The sequence below is a fragment of the Zea mays genome, chromosome 8, assembly GCF_902167145.1.
Source record: "Zea mays cultivar B73 chromosome 8, Zm-B73-REFERENCE-NAM-5.0, whole genome shotgun sequence".
NCBI lineage: Eukaryota > Viridiplantae > Streptophyta > Magnoliopsida > Poales > Poaceae > Zea > Zea mays.
Window position 1 is genome coordinate 63887443 of NC_050103.1, and position 20345 is coordinate 63907787.

The 20345-nt window shown below is 43.8% G+C and overlaps 2 protein-coding genes and 1 long non-coding RNA gene across 9 annotated transcripts; 1 reads left to right on the forward strand and 2 right to left on the reverse strand.

Moving 5' to 3' along the window:
* Window positions 1-1007: 1007 nt before the first annotated feature.
* On the reverse strand, window positions 1008-4543 carry LOC100282278 (uncharacterized). Its single transcript, NM_001155190.1, is given in 3 exon segments — window positions 1008-1356; window positions 2451-2533; window positions 4307-4543. Coding segments are annotated over 3 exon segments (195 nt in total). The 5' UTR covers window positions 4386-4543; the 3' UTR covers window positions 1008-1323.
* Window positions 4544-4798: 255 nt separating this feature from the next.
* LOC101027216 (uncharacterized) lies at window positions 4799-7217 on the forward strand. Its single transcript, NR_169068.1, has 2 exons — window positions 4799-4955; window positions 6591-7217. It is a non-coding gene; the product is annotated as an uncharacterized lncRNA (long non-coding RNA).
* Window positions 6760-11487, reverse strand: LOC100281755 (uncharacterized). 7 transcript variants are annotated; one of them, NM_001411883.1, is made up of 12 exons: window positions 10918-11287; window positions 10581-10773; window positions 10143-10225; window positions 9914-10014; window positions 9681-9776; window positions 9522-9575; window positions 8970-9118; window positions 8772-8889; window positions 7512-7599; window positions 7370-7426; window positions 7217-7300; window positions 6762-7114 (listed from the first exon to the last, which is right to left on the reverse strand). In NM_001411883.1, exons 1-11 carry the CDS (start codon window positions 11024-11026, stop codon window positions 7218-7220), a joined length of 1131 nt encoding a protein of 376 aa, NP_001398812.1. In that variant the 5' UTR covers window positions 11027-11287; the 3' UTR covers window positions 6762-7114; window position 7217. The 7 variants fall into 7 exon arrangements, 6 of the variants coding, with proteins under 6 accessions (XP_020397707.1, NP_001398813.1, NP_001398812.1 ...); XR_004851787.1 differs by having other exon boundaries at window positions 6760-7114; window positions 7370-7599; window positions 10918-11487; XM_020542118.2 differs by lacking the exon at window positions 7370-7426 and having other exon boundaries at window positions 6760-7114; window positions 10918-11487.
* Window positions 11488-20345: the final 8858 nt, after the last annotated feature.

Consider the following 20345-nt stretch of genomic DNA (forward strand, 5'->3'; position numbering starts at 1 on the left):
GAGAGATGTTATGACCGGCCGCCACTATAGGCGCCGGGCAACAGCATAAAGCATGCAGATAAGGATTAGAAGATAAGATTGCATGCAGATAAGGATTAGAAGATAAGATTGCATGTAGATAAGGATTAGAAGATAAGATTTGTTAGAGAGAAAATAGGAGATCTATCTCATTAGATAAGGATTAGAAGGGAGTATAAATAATTGTAAGCACCACTCTATAGATCAAGCAGAAACAAGATTGTTCCGGCTTCCCAGAGGGAGCCGGGAGATTACTGTGACCTAGCTGCCCCTTTCCTAGCGCCTCTCTCCTCTCACGCGCGGTGAACACGGCGACCCGCCGCCGTGCATCGCGCCCCAAACCCCGGCCACCAATCAGTCAATCACCCACCACTACAACCTGCGATCAATCCGGGAATCAGCCCCGATTCCTATCACTGAATTGCTAGAGAATCTGAGGGTGTGTTTGGTTAAGATTTTATTCGTTACAAAAAATCTAGAATCTCAACCAAAGGAGTACAACAAAATATATTTATAAAAATCTAAAAACATCTCTAGTTTACTTCAGAATCATGTCTTACTCTAGATTTCTTAGATTCTTGTGATCCATGTTACAAGCTGTCATACTCATATACAGTCCATACTTGACAATTGTTTCTATCAAACAAATTTTAGTTTTTGTACAATTGTCCGCTCACAACAACTTTTTTTACATCTCACAACTAGAATCAGATTTCTATAAATCTACAGCTAAACCAAACAAACCATGAATACCATAAAACTTACGTACAGATAAATGAATCTATAGGTTTTAGGATCCATAAAGTGACCAATTTATCCCATTGACGACTCAGCGGATTCTTTGATTACTACGTTGACCCAGAGGATTTTCATTAAAGTGATTCTCACAGAAACGGGTCGAGAAGAAAGCATTTGGCTGTTCTCACGGCCAATATCCAAATTTAAGTTGAAACAATCACCCCTTAATAGCTTCTGAGAATTATGGTAAGTTGGTAACGAAGAACACAATTCAAAAGGTGCTGATGACATTCTATCAACCTTTGTTTTAGGGGGAAAATTCTAAAACTGACACATTGCAGTATATGATTCAGGTAAAATAGCCTGTTCGTTTCGGATTAAAGCGAACTGTTTAAACCGCTATATCTGCAATCTGTGTAGAGACAAAACACTGTCGATACTGTTTAAAATCAAGCAAGCTGTCACTTTGGAGACCGTGACTTTGGAGAGCCTTCCAATCTGGACGCCAGAAAAACATGGGGAAGAAAATGTGGGACAGCATCGACATGAGAAAACAATGCAAGTTCACTACTTTTTCTTGCCGGTGACACCCGCAACCACCTGCAAAGTAACAAAAAGATTAAACCTTGCCTCGACCAGTTTCAGTCACAGGATAACAGCATCTAACTGCCTGAGGGAAGTACTCAGGTTTCATTGGCCAAACGAAGGAGGTCAAAATAATGGCAGGCAGCAGGCTAACTATGCCCTCGGCAATTTACTCTGAGCTACCAGCAACACATTTAGAGTTCATTTACGGGACTTTTTTCGGACAGGTTAGTTTGAAGTGCCCAAACAGGAGTCACTGAAGATGAATAGGAAATAAACATTCTGAATTGGGAAATTAAAAGAAATTGAATGTTATGGTCGCTAGATTGGTAAGGGATTGGAGAGGAGTATCAATGGGCAGGAACGTCGGCCGGGGGCCTCTGCCCACGGCCGAGCAAGAGGAGGGTTTTCTCCCTTCGAATTCTTGCCTGCTTTATTTCTTATCCATTGATTACATAAATAGTCAAATTCTTGCCTGCTTTATTTTCTCATCCATTGATTACATAAATAGGCCGGCTGACAGACCCTATCTAGCTAAAGATCCTTATCTCCTTAAAACTCTCCTAAAAACTCTCAACAAACTACTAATTGATAACCTTACTAGATAATCTCAACTAATATCCAAAATAATCTCAACTAATTTTCTAATCTTATCTTTAACTATCCTTATCTAATCCCCTTGGAGGACCCATGGCTGCTGCTACCGCAGCCCCTCTGTGGGCCTCCAAGAGGGATTAGATAAGGATAGTTAGAGATAAGATTAGAAGATTAGTTGAGATTATCTATAAAGGTTATCAGTTAGTATTTTGTTGAGAGTTTTTAGGAGAGTTTTAAGGAGATAAGGATCTCTAGCTAGATAGGGGCGGTCAGCTGGCCTATTTATGTAATCAATGGATGGGAAATAAAGCAGACAAGAATTAGAAGGGAGAAAACCCTCCTCTTGCTCGGCCGTGGGCAGAGGCCCCCGGCCGACGTTCCTGTCCATCGATACCCCTCTCCAATCCCTCACCGATCTAGCGACCATAACATTGAATGTAAGCAATGTTTATCATTTATATGATCTGGAAAACAGCGCACATAAAACAGCGAAAAAGGAAGAAATCACATACATCATTTAGAGGTGGTGGAGGAACTTTTTCTGCGGTCTCCCATGAATCCAGGATTGGCCGGACAACTGCTGGAAGAAAGAGACCTGAAATTACACATATAAGGTTAGTTGAAATCATTTGGCAGAAGGAAAATCAAATCAATAGCAGGTGTTAACATTTCCCAGTAGATAATTGCAAAGGTTCAGGCAGGCAAGTCAGTAAAACTTAGGAAACAAGTTTGTTAAAATGTGTGTTCACACTTCACAGAATCAATAAAATTGATCTTGTTTCTTTCTGAAATTATGACGCACACAGCACCACTTCCTATCCGTTTGTCCCCTGCTAATCGCTGCAAAGTGTCAAATTGCACAAGAACATTTTGGGTCATGAATCATAACCATAGCAAGACCACTACTTAAGTTGTTCGATGCTTGTTTTTTTAAATGGGCTTCACACAATGTACATTCAATCTCATCACTTTTGAATTGACCCTTTATAGGTAGAAACTGTGAGAAGAATTGAATGCCTAGTGCTTATGATGCTCCATAAATTTGAACAACAGTAGCTGCCAGCAAAAAATTATCCAGTTCCCACACAAAACTGTCAACCTGAGATCACTCTGGCTCGTGAGTTGTCACCAGCGTGTTTAGGGTAGGACAACGCCGTTACTTAGTCAAACTAGATAGCAAGGGATTGTGAAGGATAAACTGAGGCAAACTATTGACGTTACTAATATACAATGGTATAAATAGGTTAAATTCAACAAATGCACACAAACATTTCTAGCCTACAACACCACATAAAGTGGACAGAGCTATTACTTGTACTATCCAAATGAATGAATCCACAAAGCAGAGTTCATAAATGATGTGGGCTAACACTTTTTGTGTGTGCATTGGGCAATTTCTACAGGCTATATTGGTTTTCATGAGTCTATTTATTATTGGTAGACGGTAGAAACCTCCTTGTTGGCAATCAAGTCTTTTCAAATGCCATTCAAATTCATAACACATAACCTAATGCGGTCTACCTCTACAAGCAAAGCAAGTGTTCGCTTTTTAATGCAATTTTGGAGGAAGATTAGGAACTTAGCATAACCAGATTTTGGATGGAGAAAATAATACCTATTATGGCACACATCTGCACCAACAAAATACAGCGGATTTCACATAGAACATTTTCAGGTAAAACAGAAATAGAGATTTAAAAGTGAAGAGAGGCAACAAAAACTAGTCAAATTGAGCTGAAAACCGGTCTAGCATTAACCTATTTTGTCTTCAATAGTTCAATTACAGCTAGCTTCTCAACTTTTCTTTAGGTACTTAAGAGTACTCCTACTCCGTCCATTCCAAATTGTAAGCGATTTTAGTTTTGTCCTAAGTCAAACCACTCTAGCTTCGACTACGACTATAGAAAAATGCACAGATATTTACATCATCGAACTAATTCATTAGATATACCATGAAATATATTTTGATGGTGCACTTTTTAATATATTTTGCTATAAACTTGGTCAAAGTTACACAAATCTATATCGATTTACAATGTGGAATGGAGGGAGTACTAGTTAGCATTGCAGTTTAACTATCTTGGGTGGGAAATGTAACAGCTGAATCTTTGTAGTGAACAAGTAAATGTATAGCCTGTCAGTTAGTATAATATTAATGAATCATGTGTCAATGGCCATTGGGGCAGAGCTACTGAAAACTTCTGAGATAGAATACTGGATATAACGAATAGTAGCAAGTGAAAAGAAATGTAAGCCCTACCAGAACCCTACGACGGAGTCAACGTCAACCGGAACCCCGAAGCCAAGGCACACCGAAAGCAAGGGGCACATCTAGTAGGGTTTGCGGAGGAGAAGCCAGGGCGCGTACCGAATCCGGCGATGAGACAGGAAGCTGCGACAACAGGCTCCTTCACAACGAAGATCTTGAGCTTCTCCATCACGGCCATGGCTGCCTCTTCTGTTTCTGCTCCCGCTCCTCCGCTTCGCCTTCGCCGTCGCTGGAGACGAGAAGGGAGACGAGTCAGTGCTCTCTCCTCCGATCTGTGGACGACTGGACGTAGGCCCGTGTCTTATGCGGAGAGGCTTCGACGCCTAGCCCATTTACATCCGCGGTCCAGTGGGGCACGATCCATTTTGTTGATGGGCTGAGGGAGTGAGGTCCAACCGATAGGCTGACGGCATATTCAGAGTTGCCAATTGGAATATTCCTCGCGCGCGCGCGAATATTTTGCCCGGACGAGCGAATCTACCGTCGCTGCAGCACCTGCACGGCTGCACCCGCCTTGTTTGGACCGCACGCGCGGCCACCCTTCTCCTCCTCTCCTCTCTTCTTCACCTACCTATTCTCTCTCGCTCGGCGCGCGTAGAAGAGAAGAGGCACTTCTTCCTCCTCGCCGGCTTCCCCTCGCGTGTCGCAAGTGCTTTACCCTACACCGTGGCCCGTGGATCGTCGCCGGACGCCAGGCATCGGCAAGCGGCAGCGCAGCCGTCCACCCTGAGTCCCTGATTTTGCCAAGGTTATTAGCCCTCCCTCCTCCGCACTATCTCTGTAACACCAATTCATTCTAGCTTACTTCTCATGAGATGAGAGGGGCGCATCCAGCACCGGGGCGGCCGCTGTCCGGGCTCGATCGAGCCCCCGCTACGGTCCCCGGAGGCCGGAAGCCGGAAGCCCCTCTTAAGTTTCTGCTATAATTTTATACTTGAAATTTAAAAATGCGATTTTAAATACAGAAAATAAAAGGAATAAGTCCATCCTCCGTATCTTTCTGGATCCGCTGCTCGCGTGGTGTTTTTAGTTTGTGTGTGTGTAAGGGTGGTCACCAGCACGTCTCGTAACTGGCGGCGTGCTTCTTTGATCCGTTTGCTTATGTCGCCTGACGTCAATACATCAGCTAAGGTGCCCTTTCCCGGTTGTGGATCGGGGTTCAGGAATCAGGATATATTCATTCTTTCTCCAAAAACTATAGAATTCATTCAGTGTCGGACGGACCTTGACAAAATGGAAGAAGCAGGGCGCAGAGGCATCAGCTTATTTCCACACGACCGCGTATTTTCTATTTAACCAGCGCAGCGCAGCGCAGGCATGGAAGCACAGCGGCCGTTCATGCAGATGAAAGATGAGAGAGACCTGAATGAAAGAACAACAGGAGGACAAGGAAGGAGGACGCCGTCAGCCCTCTGTTTAGGAAGCTCAACCGGGCCATGGAGTCCTCTTCAGCCCGCACCATCTACGTGAGCACTGAGCCGTCAGATAAGAACATCAGAGGTGGCACTGGATCTGGATGGTCCGCGAGCTAGCAGAGATAATAGATAACGCACGTCATTTCAGGTGTTTTACCCGTATGCTCTTTAGTGAACTAAGACTATGTTTGATTTCTTTAGTCTAGGGACTAAAGTTTAGTTAGGGGATTAAAGTTTAGTCCCTAACATATTTAGTTATAGGGCTAAAAATAGTAAGAATATACTAAATGACTTATAAGAAGACTAAAATGACTTTTAACATTCTCCTGCTATTAGTACAATTGAACTAAATGAAGGGTAAATATGGAATTAATATGGTTTAGTCTCTTTTAGCACATATGCGAAGGACTAAAGACTAAATTATTTTAGTCCAAATTTTAGTTCTAGTGTTTGGTAAAAAAGGGACTAAATGAGACAAAAAGCTAGAGACTAATCTTTAGTCCCTCTAACCAAACACCCCCTAAAGCTAACGTGTCCTACAGACACACTAAGGGCTTGTTCGGTTAGCTCCCAATCCACATGGATTGAGTGAGATTGGATGAGTTTAAATCCCAACTAAGTCAAATCCTTTCTTAATTTTTTTCAATCTCACCCAATCCATGGGTAACGGGATTAACCGAACAAGGCTTTATCTCATCCAATCCATGGGTAACGGGATTAACCGAACAAGGCTTAAGGTTTCACCCAATCCATGGGTAACGGGATTAACCGAACAAGGCTTTATCTCATCCAATCCATGGGTAACGGGATTAACCGAACAAGGCTTAAGGTTGGCACGCCGTCCCAGCCAGATCGTCTAGGCCCTGGATATTATCGTGTTGTACGTCGTGAAACCCAGATCTGTGGCTGCCGCTCTCGTTCGCTTTTCAGTTTTACCCTATGCTACTATTTGCTGAAATGTATTGCAGCATCTTCACGTTTGCAGCGTTTCGGCCGCTTAAGCGCAGTGTATGTCTTTGCAAGAAAGATGATGATGTCAGCTCGATCGGAACAGATTAACTGCTGCTGCAATAACCCACTCAGAGCACCTACATCTGCTACTGCAGAAAACAGACAGCGGAGCAAGCCACACGGAAATGAGCAACAAAGAATGGTTTTGAAATTTCAGTATGGTACAGAAGCATGGTGGACAGCACCAGCACAGCATGTGGCCGTGAAATAGAAGCAGCAAGTTACAGATACTCTTTATACAGGTACATGTGCATACACCAACCGTGGCCCAGACACTTCTGTCCAGGCGGGCACTGTTTGTTCAGTGTTATCCGTGTCGGATTATTCTGCCACTATGAGCAGGCCTTTCCTCCGAAGAGTTTCACATGTGTTGGAGATGCTACTCTAAAATCATCATCTCCAGGTATGGGGGAGAAGTGAAAAAGTATCATCTCGACTCCCACAACAAGGTCTCAAAGAATAATTTACACGTATTTTGGTCCTGCAGAATCAGAGGAAGTTCAGTAGGTGCGAAGCCACAAGGCAAATAATAATTTGTTTGGTATTGCAATCGAGGGAGCAGGATGCGTATCCTTTTATTTACCTCACGAGTCAATTGGTGCAACCCTTGCTGGCTTCATTATCCTTACAATGTTCCTGATGTGCTCAAACCCCATGACTATCACCCCTATGAGATAAAGAAAGCTTAGTTGCAGCTTGCCAAGCAAGTTATAGACTGCTACGGCAGCATTTGCACCTTCATCTGTTCGCATCGTGACGGTAATGGGCCTCGCGGAAATGAGTGCCCCGGTCTCTGATGAGGACGCAGCGTAAGAGATTTGATCCAGAACAGTTAGCCTTGAAGAGAAATCGGAGGTGTTTAGTCTTCTTAAGCTTACCCGATGTGTTCTCAGGCTGGGCTGACCACTCTTCAGGTTTCATCGCAGATCCGGTGGCCTTTATCAGATCCATAAGTGCATTGTTCACCTGCAATTCGTAGAAGGTTACATGAGTTCCTACTGAACTTTTCATGATAGACTGTGACCAAGCGAGAGAAGCAAACACCAGAAAGTATTGTGCTGAGTGCGTGCTAAGCCACATGCCTAGATACTTGAGGCAACTTGATCCCAAATACGACTTTTAGTAACCTATTGTGTCGTATAATTCCGTTATTCTCTGCTAGACCTAGTAATGGGGAACAACTATCTCCAAGAGTAACATTTGGTTAGGTGACCAATGATGCTTTCAGATAACTGCAACGTCTGATGTCATCTAAGTTCGCTCAGTATATATGACAAAAGTGCAGCAGATTTTTCTCACTCAATTCTTCTTCCTAGTTTGGTAGACAAAACTTGAGCATTAGAAAGCTTAAATTTCTCAGGAGAAGCTTGCAGACAGACACTGTTTTTGATGTTATCTTCGTTGTTGGCCATAATTTTTGGGATTTTGCACCACTATACAACAGTTTAAGAAAATAAGCAGATCGATAGATTCTATCAATGTCCTTCCTAGCATTTCAGTGGCACATTTCGCTATTGTTTTATTGAAGTCCGCATTTTACCTCATCTAGTTTTTCATGGTTCCCTAGATGTGTGCCATGCTTGAGCATGTGGTAAGCCAGTAAGCCACATACCTAGATACTTGAGGCAACTTGGTTTCGTTATAACTTTTGGTAACCTATTGGATCCTATAATTCTGTCTTTTCATGCTAAACCTAGTAATGGGGAACAGCTGCCTTCAAAAGCAACATGTATTCTGTTTCACGTTTAGGTGATGGATGATGCTTTCGGATAACTGAGATGTCTGGTGTCGTCTTAGTTCACTCGGCAATTCTGGTATTCTGTTGCACGTTTAGGTGATGAAATATGCTTTCAGTTAACTGAGATGGCTGGCATCTTGCTCGTTCAGCAACTATGGACAAGTTGCAACAGAAATTTCTCATTCGGTGCTCCTTCCTAGTTTGGTTAGACAAAAGTTTAGTGTTAGCTAGCTCAATTTTGAGAAACTTGCAAAGCCACAGCTTGGGATGTTACCTTCATTGCTTAGCAATTTTGGGGAGTTTCAGTTTAATTAAGCAAATAAGCAAAACAACCAATCACATCAATGCCCTTAATGTTTCAGTGGCACATGTTGCTGTTTTATGAGAGTTCTCACTTTACCTCGTCTGGTCTTTCATGGCTCACTAGATGTGCACCATGAAGTTCTACCATTCTTGCAACAGGAAGAAGGCTTTCTGCTAGACGTTTTGCATGGCACAATTGCGCAATGATATCGTACCTGAATTTTGTAATGTAAGCCACATGAAATGCATGTGCACCATTCTCTGAACAAGATTATCCACTGTTAACAAAACTAACCTTCCATGAATAACTGAAACTAGAAAGCCGGCAGATCGTATTGTATCTAGCTCCTTAGTAGTCATGTTGTGAGTCCAACATGCATTGATTTGCCCTTCAAAACCACAATTAGATTGCATCCCTGTCGACGATATGCCCTTCACATATTCCTGAAAGAAGACACGGTACAGATAAACCTTCCATGAATAGGTTGATGCATGTATGTATGTTGTCTTCATTCTGGTGTCTACCTACTAATATGTTTATATTCTAAAGAGGGGGTATGCAAAACACAAAACCATATATTCACAACAAAAGACCCATTCAGGAAGAATCAGAACAAAAAATGACCAAATCAAAACCACATAATCCAAGAGTATGGGACATATACAAATATGATTATATTCTAAAAGGGTATGAACAACATAGAACCAGATTCATAACAAAAGACGACCTATCCAAATCACATGATCCAATGGTATGGGACAGCTGAAAAATAATGTGTAAAAACAACAAACGTCAGCCAAAATACCCAAATCAATGTCTCGGGACAGAACATGACATATCACTCACTTGATAGAGGACCATTCTTCTGGTACACGACCCAACAGTCTCCTCAAGGTATTCCTGCATAGTTGCATTGTTAAATCAAACATATAATGCAATGGATCTGAAAAAAAACTAATTTTCATCAAACGGGGGATTATAATGGATGCACCGTTAGTTCCTTACCTTCGTATAATGCGTTTCCAAGTCCACAAGGGCTCTTTCCTCTGGTGTTTTTGCCCTTAAGAAACGGAATGCAAGAGAAAGCATCTGCCCATCTACCTACAGAAGCAGGAAGGGAGAGGCTTAGCTCGTGCCACGAATAGTTGAAAATAATAATTGGTGTCTCTTGTAGCATTTCCTTTGCATTGAACGTATTCAGCCCACAAATATGTATGCAAATATCAAAACTCCAGTACCTTTGGGAAGCACTGAAAGCCACCTCCAGTGACATTAAGCAATGCCAGCGAACATAGCCTGTGAGGCGCAATCGCCGCAAGCTTGCAAGCAATCATGGCACCTGGTTGCACACAGATAACAGGGTCAATGCCTAATAAAGGTCACACATTGGAGAGAGAGAGAGAGAGAGAGAGAGAGAGAGAGAGAGAGTCTCAGAATCGAAAGACGCACAATAGGAATAGGACTTACCCATGGAGTGGCCAAAGACGTGAGCTTTCTTCCACCCCAAATGATCCATCAAGGCCAAGGCATCCGTCGCCATGATTGCCGTCCTGCCAGATACAAAAGAACACGTTTGAAAACAAATGCTCGCCCATTTTTTTACATGAGCGCGTGAACTGAACGTGATGGAAGATATGATTCCCCCCTTCTTTCTTCCCCGTCACTCGTTTTTCTCGTGGAAAAAACTATTGTGGCAGAAAGGGAGCGAAATGTGGGATTTTTCTCGTCGAAAGCTACATGCAGCTGATGTCGTCCACCAAATCCCCGTGTACGGTCCTTCTGAATCGCAAGGCGAGGAAGCAAGCAATCCTGCGACACCTAACGAACGGAACGGCCCACCGATCGTTGCAACCGACGACGACGAGGGAGGATTTGGATCTGTTGGAGGAGGAGGGGGATACTCACGAGTAGTAGGATTTGTTCGGGGGCACGGAGCTGCGGCCGGCGCCGCGGTTGTCGAAGCAGCAGACCTCGATGCCGTCGCCGTCGCCGCCGGCGGCCTCCTCGTCCGGCCGCAGGGCCTCGTCGTCGGCCGGCTCCAGCGACCCCGTCAGCCCCTTAATCTGCGGGCCCCACGAGTCGTGCGTCCCCGCCAACCCTTCGATTCCGATCGCAAACCAAACACCAAACCGTTTCTCAGCGAAAAAGCATTCTTTAAACAACAACACGAGGAGAAAGAACAGGATTCCTCTTCCTCCTCTGGGCCGAGGACCGGGAGAGGAGAGACCGGCGGTGTGCGTACCGATGATGAGGAGCACCTTGGTGGCGCCGCGGCCGTAGCGGCGGTAGTAGACGCGGACGCCCTCCCACTTGTCGCCGTCCGCGTACCTGCCCACCTCGCAGTAAGGCATTGCTGCTGTGCTCGCCGGCGGCTCTCCTCCTTCCTGACCTGATTCAGCTAGCGCGCGCGCGTCCGTCTCGTTCTCGTCGCCGCCGCCGCCGCGCGCGATTTGGCTGGTTTGGCTTTGACCGTTTTGGAGGGGATCCGAGAACGGGCGAGGCGTGGCTGCCTGGAAGGCTGGAAACGAGAAAAAGTGCGCAGAGGAAAAACGAGGGGGGAAGGGGAGCGGAGCTGCGGAGGAAGGGGGCGGCTGGTTGTAGTTATATCCGCGGGACTCGGAAAGAACGGGCGCCGCGGCGCGAGGGAAAAGAAGGTGCAGGCGGGGGAGTCCGTTCCAGAGGCGCGAACACGTGGACGGATGGCGCGGGGGCGGATGTGAGCGGGGCGGCGGAGACACGTCGGCGCGTCGCCGTCCGCCGCCGAGTCAAACCGGCCGGCCCAAGCCCAAGCCTTCCAGGATAAACTAATAAAACTATGCGGCTGAGGTCCATGTTTTCTGGGGCGGGCAATTGCGCTTGGTTTCGTCTGGTCGTCGCGTCGGGTTTTTTTTTGTGCCTGCCGAGTTGGACACTTGGACTGGATAACGGAGGCAGCAAGGAACGCCGTATCGTGTTGCGCTTTTTGCGGCCACAAGCGTGGCCGTGCTGTGCTGTGCTGTGACTGAAACGTCGACCGGTGAGTGACGATGCTGAGTCCTCCCTCCTATCCTGGAACTGAGGGAACCCGGTCACATTGGACGGACAACTTTCACAGCGATCGGGATCAAGTCATGGAAATGATTGGGAACGGAGAACGGGTAACAGTTTATAAAGGGCATTAGAAGTAAATAAATGCTATTTTCTGCACGCAAAATACAGGCTTCTATAGCGTCGCTCGCTCTCGCTCCGTCCATGTCAGGCCCCCAGTCCCCACCCACCCGATCCAGCCCCGGGCGGCGGTGCTGTTGAGTGCCGGGCGATGAGCAACGGCACGCGGTTCGTAAGATTCTTGTGATGCGCGTGCGCGCGCTGACGCGGCTGTCCGATCGGGTGGGAGGCACGGGCGCCGTCCCGGGGCAACGCGCACCGTCCTCCTGTCGTCCGCCGCGGCCGCTCGGTGCCGGGCCCCGCCCCCGCGCTCCGTGGTGGTGCTGTTGGTGGTGGCTGCATCCGCTTGGCACGGAGCGCGGGGCGTCGATCCATCAGACGACCGTCAGTGCGTCAGGCACAAGGGTGACCCGATCCACCCGCTCGTCCACGACGGATGGATGCTTTTCGCTCCGCTCTGTTTCTTCCTTTTGCAATAATAACTAGGTATTTGACCGTGCGTTGCCAGGAAAGCTAAAATTAGTATAAAATATAAATATATAACGACAAACGTCACTATGATAAGCAAAATCCATGACAAAATATTACCGGAACAATAATATTATATTAACGATATAAACATGTAATGTTGATATAAATCTTCCCACTCAAATAGAATAAATTAATGCCGAGAGAACATTATAATATCACACGAATTATTTTTAAAGAAGCAATATAGAAACCGACCTCTAGAGGCCCTTTTGCTAGGGACGATTCTTATCAGCTAGACCATTGATTATGTCAGGTTTCTTCTCAGGCGCGAACAGATATCTCAAAAAACGCTCTGTATGAACATCAAGCACAGAACTCTAAAAAATTGAACGGTCATGTGGGATAAAATCACCAGCAACCGCGTGAAAGTGAAACACGACATAGGCAAAGAAAAATCATTAGAATCAACTATTAGCAACATGCAGTTCGCTTTAAGTTCAATCTTGGTACATCAATAAGGAATAGACTTCTTTTGATGAGTTAGACAGATGCTTAAAAGCTTTACAACCAACTTATTATTTTTGCACAATCTAGCAACAATTCTAAGACCTAAAGCCAGTAGCGGTATATATCCAACATGGGTAGAAAGGGCCTGATTTTGAATGGAGCCACAGTCATATCCTTCTACCTACCCTGCCTACAAAAACACAACTTCCCAAAACCTATAAAAATAGAAATTGAAATGACCAATACTACCCTCGTCGGTTCCTTGATCAGTCTGATATTCTAATCTCTACTCCTAGCACATCCTTTACACAACCTCGTAAGTCACAAATGCAATGGCAATTGAGGGCACCACCTCGAGACGACAAAACAAGGGCAGGATGTTAGAAACAAACTACATAGAATTTACAGAACAAAATATTGACAGAAATCTAGAAACAATTTGCCAGCTAACGTTAGGCAACATCAAAAGTTTGTTCCAGTTTTAAACTTTTCTTAGAAGGATTACCTTGACTGAGTTCGGCACAAGACCCTTGTATAGAGCACCAACTCCATGGCGAACGGTCTTCTTGAATGCATCGATCATGCCATTGTACTGGAGTGCTTCTTTGACTTGTCCAATAACAATAGAGTCAGCATGGCTCCAACCAACCATATGCATTCTTCTACTGATGACATCAAGAGGGTATGCAACAGTCTGGCCAATGGTTCCAGCCACAGCTCCGCACTCAAGCCTTGTAACTACGTGAATCTCGTTGTCATTTGCAAGGCCAAATGAATTTGTCTGGATTAGCTAGTCTTTGAGGGACTCGTATACAACGAAGTTGAGACCAACCATATGGAACCTTCATGAAGATAACCAACCAAAAAGTGATAATTAGTTATTAGAGAAGATTTTTCAGAATTTGGGCAATGTAGATATCAGAAGAAAATTTCATCAATGTTAGAAAAGAGAAATATGGTTGAATCATGTTTGTTGCGGCTAGTCTTCATGTTTTTGTCACACTTGTCTGCAATTTCTAGGAAAAATTACTTTCATATTTTGTGGAGTCTTTAGTCGCTAAGCAAAACAAGCATGACATAGCAGAGAATAAGCTTTCAAAACCAGAGGAGACAAGGATATGGCAAAATTTTCAAATAGTTTGGTTGTAATACCTTTTTGTGAACACTGTAGAACCCACTATACTGAACTGTTGCGCCCAAGAAGGAATCCATCAAACTTCCACATAGGTCGGCAGCTGTGACAAGGGTATAGCTAGCAGCTGGTTCTAGAATACATCAGGAGCACATTGAGTGGTGAAAAATCCTATCAGCACAAATGCAAGCCTAATCGAGAATCGAGTTGTTGCTGCAAGAAGCCCATCTATGGTTACACCACCAATGGTAACCTGCCGCACTCTGAACAAATCAAAAGGAAATAGTGAAAAATTATATGTTTGCTAATGATTTGTGCAATCATAAAAAAGACTTAACAACACCTTGAATGTTGTGATAATTCGTGGCTCAGCTTTACAAAGAATGTCGAGCTCAGATGACCATGTATCTCCATTGCAGCAAGCATAATGTCCGATAACACCATCAATAAGAGCAATAACAAGAGTTGACTCTTTTGAATCCAAACACCTATCTATCCCTCTAATGACTAATGCTATCAACACAACCGAGATACTTGCAATACCGCTATTTGACAAAACTTGCTTCCTGCCAATAAGAGTGGGTTGCACCTGCATTAGAAAGATTCGAAAGGAAACTTTCTGAAATCCAAACATATCCAGCTAAGCAATAATATCAATATTTTCAGAATTAGAAAGCTCACAAAAACAGGCACAATGGTTGCAACTCATTTACATCCACTGTCATGTGGGAGTGGGACCAAGTCTACCAGCAATGGCTCACGACATGGCATCGCGCCTATGAACAAGGCTTGGTATAGGAAAAGTGAATTTAGGTTTAACTTCTTGATTGGTAATCAATTGCAAGTAACATATATTTAATTTCCCTCTTTCTATCTCCATCGTCACTGGTAGACTTGCTCCACAATCAACATGAAATCCAGACCAAGAGCTTTTATTTTCAGAAAAATGACTCTAAATCTTAGAAGAATGGGTAAATATGGGTGGAGGATAATCTTACATCAAAACAGTTATTTTCTGTATTCTAGCAACCTATGAATAAAAGTGAGCATAATGTAACAATCAATGGCATAGCTCCTGAACTAAAGAAAGTAGGCATGCTAGCAAAAATATTAACTACATCACTGTATAGAAAGGCATACAAAACATATTTTATTAGATAGTGGGCATGATATCTCCTTAACACAAGAAAGACAGTTGAATTCAAATTGAGGGTCATCATCCTTCCACTTATAAAAAGTTAGCTCATCTAGTAGTTTTATGGCTGCACAATGCATATGAAGCCCTTGGTTTCTCCTCTCACAAAAAATTATAAAATCACTACTCGATATAGGAAATAATCAAACAAAACTCCCACCACATACTCTGAGAATTTGTAATGATCAAATGAGAATCTGTAATGATAGCAGCAGAGTTTCAATGATTATAATTGTTTGTCTAAATGCAATGGCATGTCGAAACTTAATAAAAGCATTAGGAACTGCAATTGTACGCAATATGTAACTTGTGCCATTCAGGAGTTTACTTTTCATGGTTTCTAACCTTTGCCGTGTTTGTTCAGCCTACCATGTGTTTGTTCAGCCTACCAGGTCGCTATGAGTCATTTTGGAAGGAGCTTGATGGTGTCAAGCAGGTATGGAAGAACAGGAAGGACCTCACAGTGAGGACCTTGGGATTGCGACTTTATTCGAGGGATCAGAGAGGTGCGGACTTATTGGTTCATCACCGAGGTCTTGCCGACCCTACGAACAAGGAGACACAAGAGGGGTCAGTGAGGAGCCGACGCGACCAAGCAAGCAAACGAACGAATAGACAAAACAAAACAAAACAAGAGATAGAGAGAGGCTGTGGTCTTGAAAGGGACAGGGAGCTGGCCGCACATGCTATTGCCGACGATGACAAATTTGAGGAGCATTCGCTTGCGCGTCGCCATGGGCGCAGGCGCCAGATCTGGGTGTGCAGACATGGGTAGAATCGGATCAGAGCGTGTGGACGAAGAGCGGAGGAATGATGAAGAGTAGAGGGTCTCTGTGTTCAGGCAAACCTGCTAAGTCGACAACCAACTCGTCATCCTGTGCCGCCGCGTCCTCGTCGTCCGAGCGTTGGTTGCGGAGGTGGGCATCGGAGGCGGGGCGCGTGCGTCGCGCGTGGGGCGGATGCATCGATGTTGTTTGGGCAGAGACGAAGGCGAGCGAGGCGATGGTGGAAGCGAAGGCGAGCGAGGCGGGCGGGCCTGCGCGTCGCCATGGGCGCGGGCGCCGGATCTGGGTGCGCAGACATGGGCAGAATCGGATCAGAGCGTGTGGACGAAGAGCGGAGCAACGATGAAGAGTAGAGGGTCTCTGCGTTCAGGCAAACCTGCTAAGTCGCCAACCAACTTGTCATCCTGTGCCGCCGCGTCTTCGCCGTCCGAGTGTCGATTGCGGAGGTGGGCATTGGAGGCGGGGCGCGTGCGTCGCGCGTGGGCGGATGCGTCGATGTTGTTTGTGCAGAAACGAAGACGAGCGAGGCGATGGTGGAAGCGAAGGCGAGCGAGAGCGGTGATTTCGCAGAGCCGTCTGGGGCGAGTGGTCGTGCGACGGACGGCGGGTAGTGCGGCGGATGCGGCCGTTGCGGGCGGCCTTTGCGGGATTGGGGGAAGCGGCGGACGGTGGGTCGTGCGGCGGATACGACCGTTGCGGGCGTGCGGGATTCGCTGGCGCGGGCGTGCGACGGTTTCGCGGCGGCGTCTGGGGACGCGTGGGAGCGCGGCGGACGGCGGGGCGTGCGGGGCGTGCGGCCGTTGCATGCGGGGCATGCGCGTGCGGGTAGGAGCGGGGGCAGTCTACACTGCCCCCTTAATAGTTAGTAGAGATATCCAGAAGCAGTTGTGTTTCTATTCTATTTTTCTTTTAGAGCATTGGGCGTTTTCAGGTTAATACATAGGATTAATTTGAGTGACACCTCATAGTAAATGCATATGGCAGTCAGTTTGCAACTTCTTGCAAATCATTCGAACCTAAAGATTCAGTTTTAGTACATGATCCTGAGCCTGAATGCTTACTGCATTCATTATAATTTCCTGGCATTCATTTTGGTACTCGAAATCTCCCCCTAATACCTGGAAAAGCTCATGATTCAAGCAAGCGTACGAGCCGTAAATAGATTCTCATGAAGAGATTCTAAAACTTAATGATCGACGGAGAATGAATTCTCACATAGATCCCTAGTTTTCTGTGTGCCCATATATGTACGCTGCGGTGGTGAGATTGGGAACATACCTAATGTACGCATGGGAAATCTTTCACGGATTCCCACGTACTAAAAACCATAGGGGAACTTGTACATGCAGTTAATCACAAGTCAGGGGCGTGCAAAACTTCCTAACTCCAACCATAACCAGTTGGAAATGACAATTCATTACTGATGGTCATTAATGATCTGAAATATTCGAATCTATCACAGATTCATCATATCCTTTATGGATATCATTCTGAATACCAAGACAAACAATCACCATTGTAAGCACATTTGTTAAATTCAGTAGTGAGTGTGGAGGCTAATGTGCTCAAGCTTGAGACATTATTGCTTAATGGTCATGTGTTGTCCGAAGGACACACTTGAGGTCATCATATAGATGCACCAAAGAACCATATAAAGCCTTCAATGTCCATACAATCTCTGTAATGGACCACACTCGTTCCTTTGAAACAATTCAAAGAACTTAACCGATTCAGATCATATTTTAAGATAAGAGGGACTTAAAATCTCATTTTCGATGATACTCATCAAGTATCCATCTTATGGGAAAAACATGACCAATAGAATTGTTCATAACTTTTCATTTCATCCCAACAATGGGATGACCAATTCAATCTTACCCAGCATGGTAAGTATCATCACTTGAAAAGTTATAACATATGCAACACTTTGTATGGGAGGATGTATGTGGAATACAATCCATAACAAATGTTTCCGAGAAACACATGCAATATCCATCACTATCACCTTGTGTTTGCCCATGATAGGAATTATATGGATATCACTATAATATGGTAAGATATCAATCAACACATTCTTGATACTTCCAATACCAAAAGGGGATATGATAATAACATATCATGATATCGCACGAAGCGATTGTCAAAAATATCCTTTTCTCTTTCCAAAGGAATTATGAGAATATTTTGTTTCCCCACTTATAGAGTTTGTGGCTCAATTCTCCACATTGCATGCTTCTTCCTCAATTGGAAGAATCCCCGTACAAGTTTGCACAACTCAAATCAATGAGTCTTCAACTCCCTTGATGAGTTGGTTCAACTCTAATCGATGAGCTTGTTCAACTCAAATCACATGAGTGATCAACTCCAATCGATGAGTTTGTTAAACTCAAATTCATATGAGTTTGTTCAACTCAAATCACATGAGCTTGAACATATCACAATGTCAATAAATGTGATATCAATAATAATGAGATTATACCAAATCTCATAGATCATTTGAATAATACTCAAAAGCAAATCATCTAACAAAATGGTCTTCTCTTAGAAAGAGAAGTGTTGTTACATGATTAGTCCAAATCACGATTTACACAACAAGCCACTATTATCATGTCAGATTAAAGATTGAAGTACACTTCATATCTTAGCTTTCATGAGTAGTATACATTTATTTGGGATTTCATATACAAGATTATATGCCTGGGCATACTACACTATATCACGTATAGTGTAATGACAAAAGAGTTTGTCATACTCATTGCCCTTCCCTTTTTAATGTGCTTATATATTTGCTTTAAAGAAAAATATATGAATACAAAGTGTTAGTCTACAACTTAATGTAGACACATACTCATAAGTCCACAAGTCTTATGATTTTCTTTGCTATTCATATTGTGCTTGCACATCAAGCCGCAAAAGCACATAAGTTCTTTTCATAAGAACCATAAGAGAAAGAGAGCATCTCATTTCCTCCAAATTGAAGAGGTGAATTCCCATATCATGCAAAAATGAAATGAACATATCCAACGAACATTGAGGATAATTAAGCCCATTAGGTGAGTTCATCAAACTCTATTAAATAATTATCCTTCAAATGGGTTAACCATTTTCTGATGTTGTAATATAACGCAAAATATATCATATCTTTATATCTTGGAGAATTCTAGGTATCACATAAAGTGTACCAAAGGATTTTTGAAAATTGGTGGACACAACGTAGATAATCTCCATGTAATGAAACAATGGAGTAGATCTCCCAGTAGCAGGCAAAACTTTTGCTGCCTGAAAGCATGGTCTCTGGGCTGATATATTCAAAGAACATAACGCAGCCAATGCTTAGGACTCCACTACCCTGTGCTTGACCAAAATTTCAAAAATAAAATGGAAATCACCATAAAGGTGAATAACCAACATCACATCTCCAACATATCTACTTGGGAGAACACATAGGTAATCATCATCACCATATGATATAGACCTCTTACTGATGGGCAAATAACATTTTGCTGTCTAAAAGCTTGGTCTCAGGGCAAATAAATTCCAAGAACTTATTGCAGCTAAAGCCTAGATCTCCATCATGTGTTGAATAATCCCAAGTTCAAGATATGTGTCATATTTTGCAAGAATTTATCATTTAATTAAGTAGAACTTAATTAAAAGAACTCTTTGAGTTGCAAGCATGATCACAACGTCTAGCCTGGCTCCATAGCCTGCAACGCCTGCTTGGTCCGTGATCTTTTTGGGTTAGCACGTATAGGTAATCATCTCGAAAGATATAGACCTCATAGTGATAAGCATTTCAAATGCGGCCTAAAGCACAGTCTCTGGGCTACTAAATTCTATAAAGAATTTAGCGCAGCCATTGCTTGGGACTCCATTAACCTATGCTTTTACCCAGAAATTGCAACCTCGTTTTGCATGTAGACCATTTAGTTTCGACTTATTAAAGTGCTATGTTTTTCATGCAAACATAAAAGAATGCAAAAACATAAGCAAGTCAAAAATATGTGAATTATAAATGTAAAATAAAAAATATAATTCACTGACAAGTTTGCATTTTCACAATAAAAACAGACAAATATGTATAATTACATATAACATAGCAGTCTCATTATTCAAATTTAGATATTAAATACTGATTGAAACTATGATACAAACAATCACAGAGTCATGTACTTAAATTTGCAGAAAATAAAATAATAATAATGAGTAAATTTAGCCCATCCAGGCATGTGGCCGAACAGCCCAGCCAAGCCAGGTGCGGCCCATGCGGCCAGGCCGGCCCAGCCTCCGGCGAGATCATCTCCTTCCAGTGGTGTCGGATTGTTGTCCAACATCCAGCCATTAGACATGTACTAGCCTCTGTAGCCATACCTAAGCAGCGTCTCCACGAACTTGTCTTTGAATCGCTTTTCGTCCGATAGACACCGGATGCA

What these genes read in the sequence shown, in the direction of transcription:
- LOC100281755 (NM_001411884.1), bottom strand. Translation starts at nt 11,026, where the DNA reads ATGCCTTACTGCGAGGTGGGCAGGTACGCGGACGGCGACAAGTGGGAG. An exon ending in CCGAACAAATCCTACTACTC is followed by an intron (nt 10,226 to 10,580) that starts GTGAGTATCCCC and finishes TGTATCTGGCAG; the next exon opens with GACGGCAATCATGGCGACGG. An exon ending in TGGAAACGCATTATACGAAG is followed by an intron (nt 9,576 to 9,680) that starts GTAAGGAACTAA and finishes GCAACTATGCAG; the next exon opens with GAATACCTTGAGGAGACTGT.